The sequence below is a fragment of the Cibotium barometz genome, chromosome 14 (assembly GCF_041138505.1).
Source record: "Cibotium barometz isolate CiBa-2024 chromosome 14, ASM4113850v1, whole genome shotgun sequence".
Taxonomy (NCBI): domain Eukaryota; kingdom Viridiplantae; phylum Streptophyta; class Polypodiopsida; order Cyatheales; family Cibotiaceae; genus Cibotium; species Cibotium barometz.
The window spans coordinates 52,205,736-52,213,553 of record NC_141059.1 but is presented as its reverse complement, the minus strand read 5'-3'; the positions used below and the strand labels follow the sequence as shown (position 1 = coordinate 52,213,553).

Sequence of the window (7,818 nt, the reverse complement as noted above, 5' to 3'; positions counted from 1 at the left end):
ATGTCCTTACAGCCAGGTCGCACATCTGCCAGTGTGGGACTGGTCTGTGTAGTACTTCTCACCCTTCCTCTCATATGTGTGAGAAGTGTCGTAGCTAAGTGCACCACCCCCCCAGCCACAACCAGCACCAGAAATAGTTAATTTGTGATAAGCACACATTTGAATCAAACAAACCCATCACAATCAAGACTGAGGCAAACACTCGTGACTGGACTCCACTGGAAAGCTCTTCATTGACCTGCCCACTAACACAATTTTTTACATTCGTACGGTTTTCATTCTTGCCCTCATCCGAGATGTTTTAGCACCCTCAAGAAGGCAACCAGAGCCAACCTGCATCCAAAGCCAACATACACATAAAAAAGACATGGAGAGCAGTTGATGGACTCCCTGACCCAACCCCAGGCCTTACAGCTCTGGCTCACCCCCAAGCATAGGAGAGTTGCAACTTGTGAAAACACCTGAGTACAAGGCCTCCGACCATAGACCACCTTGCCCGCGGATGACTACTAGTTGCATCCCATACTTAGCCCAGCAACTACCAGCAGGTTCGGCAGCGGTCCTATATCCACTTCATGGGCTAGACTGTCCCGTACTGTTGCTCCACACTCAGTCATGTGTGCACCCACTCACTTACATAGGCACCAACTTTTCACTAGCTCTCCAATAGCCAACTGCTCAACCATGTACACCTTGCATGACCCATCGAGTATTAATGATACCCCTTGGCTGATACATGCCAAGAATGTGACACTGACCTGAACACTGAAACAGCCCAATTGAGCTACTTATTCTTTGGTTCTCTTAGTGCTGATGCTCCCCATACTCTTCACCGTGCTGACATCTTGACAGCTTTCAACATGTGTAAGTCTCACATGCGCTACTCTTGTGTTGTTAAGAAACGCAAGCATCTCGCAGAGAGTCCTTATCGAGAACAGTCTGCCCCACTGCAAGCTGACGGAAGTATATAATGATATATACAAGATACAACATGGACTCGTTAGGAATGGTGAGGGGAAAAACCAGAACCACTTTACTTCACGTCTGTTTTGCAACCTATAGTTCTCCAACCAAGGCAGTAACGTCCAGGGTGCCGCCATAAGTTTACTCTGTTCCAATGTTCTGCCATCCAAAGGCAGTAAAAGCATGCAGTGAAAAGGCAGCATCAATGTAAGGTAAGATATGCCATTGCCCTGCCCTGAATGCCACTCTCTCCATATGCTCCCCCCACACAGCTAAAACTAACCATGTGGAAGATGCTTCTAGATTCAATGAAGGCCCTTTCAGTGATCGGTCACCAAAAGTTTACACATGAGCATGCTCCATCCTTAAAATGATGGATTTGATATGCATCTGTGATTATGATCTCCCGCATTTCAACCTTGGATATTGCTTTAGCAGCAGAGTGGCAGTCAGCACACACGCGAAGATTTTTGGACAGCCGGATGGTAGTGCCTTTGGGTGTACAGATTAGCCCGAAAGCTATAGCCAGTTTCTCAGAATGTCCACAAAGGGCATCTTCTTTGTCCTGGTTGGACCTCGAATCAGGTGCTAAGTCAATGCACGGAGTGTACCCTTCATTTCTTATCTCATCAGTCAAGGATTTGAGTTTTGTGTAGATATCGTCACTCCGTGGGTGGGTCTTGTCTGCCACAATAAAACTATGCACCTGATTGTCAACCTCAATAAAGGCTTTTGCTGGCTTCTTCCATGCATTAGCACTGATTCTTAGCTCTTCTACACTTTTGGCATCGTCCCACATGCCGGCACGAGTGTAAAGATTCCACATAAGTGCATACCCAGAGGAATATCCAGGCTTGATTCTGACAGCATGCTCAAAGCATCGTCTTCCAAGATGCACATTGCCATGCCGCCCACACGATGCGAGCAGAGACATCCACCCCACAATATTGGGGCGAAACGGAACACTTTCGATCAAGTCTTCTGCCTCATCAAAATGTCCCCCATGGCCAAAAATTTCCACCAAGATGTAATAATGTTCCAGTGCTGGTGCTACACCATGATCCCTTCTCATGGACTTGAAATGGCGGCATCCTTCCTCTAGCCGTCCAGCATGACTGCATGCAGAGAGAAGACACGTAAATGTAGCATCATTTGGCTGTAGGCCACCTTCTCGCATGTCCTGAAAACACTGGAAAGCTAACTTGTAATCATTATGGTGGGCAAAACCTGACATCATGGTACCCCATGTTACAATGTCTCGGTTTGGCAAACTGCCGAAAATGGCAAATGCATCCTTGAGAGACCCACATTTTGCATACATGTCAATGAGAGCACTTCCAATGAAAACATCAGACTCAAGCCCTCTGTGGACTAAGTGCTTGTGAACCTGCTTGGCCTGTTCCAAGGCTGCTACACTGGAACATGCTTTCAAAACGCCAACAAATGTGCTTGCACTTGGCTCCAAGCCCTCCCTTTGCATTTTCTGGTAACACTGAAGAGCCTCTTGACCATAACCATGCTGACTATAACCAGCAATCAATGCACTCCATGTCACCACATCTTGTTCAGGCAACTTTTCAACAACCACGCAAGCATCCTCCAGGTTACCACATTTGGCATACATGTCAACAAGGGCACTTCCTACAAAAATGTCCAGCTCAAACCCACTATCTATGATAAGACTGTGAATCCACCTGCCGTGCTCCAAGGCTGCCATGCTGGAGCACGCTTTCAAGACACAAGTGAAGGTGATCTCATTTGGCTTCAATCCCTCCTTTTGCATTTTACAAAAACTTATCACTGCCTCGTCGCGAAGCTCAAGTAGTGAATACCCTGAAATCAAAGCACTCCATGTCACCACATCTCGATTCTGTAACCTGTCAAAAACTACTTGAGCATCCTCAAGACTCCCACACTTCCCATACAGGTCAACTAGGGTGTTGCCAACAAATGTGTCATACTCAAAACCACTTCCTACAATGTGAGAGTGAATCTTCCAGCCTTGTTCTAAGTCAGACATGGACGAACACGCCCTAAGGATACAAATGAATGCCTTCATGCTAGGCAACATGCCCTTCTGCTGCATATCTTGAAAAAGTTCAAGCACTTCCTGGTCATGCCCATGCTGAAAGTATGCCATGGCCATGGACTCACATGTCCCAACATGCCTTAGCCTATCAAACACTATTCTAGCATCATAAAGGCTTCCACACTTCACGTACATGTCAATCAGAGCAATGCCTACCTGTACATCAGAATCAAAACCATAACCGATGATGTCAGTGTGCATTTCCTTTCCTTGCTCTATGGCCACACTGCTGGAACAAGCGTTCAGACAGCAGATAAATGAGACACTATTTGGCTGGAAGCCTTGCCTCGACATTTGCGCAAAGAGTTGAAGAACCTCGGGCACATGCCCATGCTGACCATAGCCCGTAATCATAACATTCCAAGTGACAACATCTCGCTCTGGCAATCTGTCAAACACTATGCATGCATCTTGCAGGCTCCCACATTTGGCATACATGTCAATGAGGGTATTTCCGACATATGTTTGTGACTCAAGTCCTGTTTCAATGATATGATCGTGTACCAACATGCCTTGTATCACGGATGCTATTGAGGCACATGCTTGAAGGGTAGCAACAAAGACATGTCCATCTGGCTCCAATGCTAAAGTTCGCATTCGAAAGTACAGTTCAAATGCGAGCTCATTATATCCAAGCTTCACATGTGCTGAGATAATGGCACTCCAAGCAAAAACACTTGGTTCTGATAGTTTGCTAAAAACTTCATTTGCTCCCCACAAGTCCTCAAAGACTGCAAACATCCGGATCAAGTGACTTCCTAGAAAGGAGTCGGACTCTAGTCCACTCTTCACAACCTTGGAGTGCACCTCCCTTCCTAGAAGCATGTCTTTCTCGTGAATACATTTCTGCAAAAGATGTAACAAATGGCCTGTAGAAGCAGTGATAGCTTGATCTTGCTTACGGTGCACTGCCCTGACTGACCCATCAACGAAGGTCACATCTGAAATTATGCTGGGACCTCTGCAATAGCAAGGATGTATTTACAAACTGGTCATTCTATGTAATCCAGCCTGAGTTTAATTACTTTCTTAAGCGTGTTGTAACCTTAAATCATCAAAGCATCTATATAATAGTAAGAACAGTGTGAGCACGCACACACACGGGTTTGTGTGAGGCATGATAAGTGTGAGTGTATGAGAAAGCGTGCATGCATGGATGTGGGTGCTTGGGCGGCATGTAAGTGGTTTAGGGTTGTGTGTACGTGCTTGGGCGGCATGTAAGTGGGGGTGTGTGAGATAGAGCGCATGCACAAGTGAGCTAGCATGTGAGTGTGCTGCATGCACACGCAGATGTCAATCCACACCCTGTAACTCCTATGGACCACCTCTTGCAGATCACAATAGATAATGCCAAGTGTAAAGTTATTCAAATTATTTCAGACAGTGATGAAAACTTAACATCAGAACTGCAAAAAGAATACGGTAGAAATGATTACTAGATGATGCCCAGTAACTGCTAAACTACACATAAAGAGCTGCAGCAACACAAACTATGGATTGCAAAGAATTCACAATATGCATGATCGTATAGGTAGATGGCAAAGCATCGACAATATACATGTGATGATTATAAAATAAAAGTATAAGAAAACACATCCATTAACAATGTAAATCTGCATATGGATAATGCCCATAATATGTGCGATATAGAAGAAAATCTATGCAAGATCCAACTGAACAGAAAGATATTGCTCACCTCAAAAGCTTGGCCTCATGATTCTCAACGGAGTTCTCAAGCTGCGCTACTAGGAATCCACTATGTGTTTGCTTCAGGGCTGCAGGGACCCAAGTTGGGTTGCTCCAGCCATCAACAGGCAAAGGTTCCTTTAATGCCTCTTGCAGGCAGCTCGGAGATGGCTGTGGCAAGCGAAAAAATTAGCGAAGCTTTAAAGCGAGAACACCGAATCCAATGTGATTGAATTCACAAAGCTGAGGTGATTTTGCCTCACCATGGAGATGGCTTTGCTGATTGCGTCTGCCATGACTGTTTGTTATTTAGACAAGCCGTTAGCTTGGAAAACAGGCCATAGGAAGAAAGCCATTGCGTTGGAAGGTACATACGCACGCAAGAGTAGGAAAGAGAGAGAATCGTATGGAGCCAATTTATCGACTAAAACTACCCCTCTCGTTAGCAGCCTTACTGGTAGAGGTTTGGAACTTGGACCCGTCATTGCCAGCCCGTTGGTATTGTGGCCATCAGCGGACATGTGAAAACCCTCTTGGAGTGGACATGTAAATTTCTAGTCAATGAAAACTGCCTCAAAGTGGTACCCCATTTTGTAAATGGCAGCTTTTATCTCGTTAATATATACTAGTATTGGACCCCGTGATGCTGCGTTGACCAAGGTTCCAGAAAAGAACCAGTTCCCTCTCTACAGCCATCTCTCTCTCTCTCTCTCTCTCTCTCTCTCTCACACACACACACACACACATGCACATGACCCTCTCCCTCTCTCTCTCTCTCATGTGCACACACACTCTCAAATGTTGAAACTCTCTCTCTCTCTCACACACACACATATGTAGACACCCGCACACGCACTCTTTTTTTTTTGTAATAGAAGATATATCACCGAAATTACTTTACATGGCCACATGGTCGCCATGTGATGTACTAGCTTCCCCTCACTGATTACTCCGAACCACAGGTGTAGCTCGGAGTACCTTCATCCAATATATAGCCATGTAATTCTCCACCAAATGAGCTGACTGCAAGGAAGAGACCTGCCACAATAGTAGCCCTTTTATACGACCTATGTGAGATGTAATACCAACTTTTGCATCAAATATGAAGGCAATCCTAGTTAACTAGATATGCTACAAACCTGTCCACCTGAAAAAATGAAAGAAAACTAAATGTTATGGGTTATCTGGCCCATTCGGAATCTTGCCAAAAATCCATTCTTTAACCTTTATGGGCCTATCAACGAAGTCCATACGCGAGAAAGGAAATCCCACACCTTCTTTGCCACCAGACATGAAATAAAAAGATGCGAGCATGTTTTCGGGCATGTAGTACAAAACACACAATTACGAGAAGCAATCCGTCGCCTTCGCAACAACTAGTCCCCCAATGGAAGGCCTCCAACTAGCATGCGCCATAGGAACACCTTCCCTTGATATGGAATCTTAGACCACCAGCCCTATAAGATTACTTCTTTCTACCAGGCTCTACTCTTCCTTATATTCCATACCCTAGTAGCCTTCTTAGTGATCCAATGCTTATCTTCTACCATCATATGGTACACTTGATTTGTTGTACACTGAACAATGTCCTGAGGCTTTCTAAATGTCCAATCTAAGCAAGGTTGTTGATCCTCTAACTTAGGAATATCACCAAACGGTGTAAGTGCTTCCCTCATCTTCTCCCATAACTGTATATATCCACGTGGAACCCAAAAATATTGACGGATTTTTCGAAAAGACAATAAGCGGCCTCTACGTGGCAACAAGGCATCCAGAATTCTCTCTAGTCCCAATAGAGCCATTCTATTGAATTTTGGCTGCTCAACAAGTTTGTCATACCACTCCAAAAGTCGTGAAGTAGCCAACATCTCACCTGCCACCATAGAATTCAACTACAACTGCTGATCTGAAGGCTTCCATTTAGTGTGTGCCAACACCTCCTTCCATAAGATCATCAAATGAGAAAGGAGAGGTGAAGCCACCACTCGAACCTGTTGGGAACCATTCACTATATCCCACCATGTACCATCAATCCTGGTATTACCATGCACAAGTGCGACCTCCTCTTTTAGATCCTTAGCCATTACATGGCCTCGAAAGTTTTGTAACACCTACAACATAAACTAATGAAAAACAGTATGCTCCAAGAAAGTCTAGTTAACCTTAAGAGGATCCTTTCCCAATAATAACCTACAAGCATCCACATAATGGCTATGCATCTCTAATACCAAAGGGAAATGATCTGACAAAATATGATTATATTCCACCTGCATGGATAATATCTCTGGCAGAAACAAATCATGCTGGCAAATATACATTCGGTCCAGACGAGCTCTTGTACCCACAGACGGTTGAGAGGCATATGTAAATCCTCTCTCATGCGGGTGTAGCTATGACCACATATCTTGTTTCAAAACTTGATTGGCAAACACATTCCGGCTAAGCCTCTCCGGCCCATCCATAATAGAGTAATGTGTAGAAGCATGCTCCAGCAATTCACATACATTAAAATCGCCCAACACAAAGCTAGGCTTAGCGTTGCACAAACACAATAAATCGTCCCATAACCAACAACATTGTGCAACACCATTAGGCGCATACAGCCCCACAAGCCATAATGTTTCATCCATAAACTCCACTTCCACAACAATGAACCACCCCCGGACATCTTGTATAACCAATGATGGCTTAAACTGAGATTTCACTACAATCATGACCCCTAATTGTGTAGTGGGGTGCCCACTATAAAACACACAAAATTCCTTGTAATCATATACTTGTCCAGCCATGAAATGTTGTTTATGCTCCACAACACAAAACATATCCTATTGACCTTGAAACACGGTATGCCACATGCAATAATTCTTGGATAGTGGATACCTACCTTTTACATTTGAAAGAGTAATCTTCATAATCCATCAAAACAGAAAGCTGATCAATGAGAGGTACCACCATTGGCCTCTCTTTCCTTAAAATATTACATAGGATCCTCAATGCCTTCTCTCTCCATCTGTTCCCATACTCTTCGTAGCAAAACATCCATCCGTTCCTTCTCACCTAAAGTACGGGCATCACTAGGT

At 44.4% G+C, this 7,818-nt stretch overlaps 1 protein-coding gene across 1 annotated transcript; it reads right to left on the bottom strand.

The window, feature by feature from the left end:
• Nucleotides 1-209: 209 nt before the first annotated feature.
• On the bottom strand, nt 210-5,301 carry LOC147632172 (pentatricopeptide repeat-containing protein At2g03880, mitochondrial-like). The gene is made up of 3 exons (XM_086808808.1): nt 5,002-5,301; nt 4,749-4,909; nt 210-4,013 (listed from the first exon to the last, which is right to left on the bottom strand). The coding sequence occupies exons 1-3, from the start codon at nt 5,032-5,034 to the stop codon at nt 1,295-1,297; spliced, it is 2,913 nt and encodes a 970-aa protein (XP_086664934.1). The 5' UTR covers nt 5,035-5,301; the 3' UTR covers nt 210-1,294.
• Between the last annotated feature and the right edge of the window lie 2,517 nt (nt 5,302-7,818).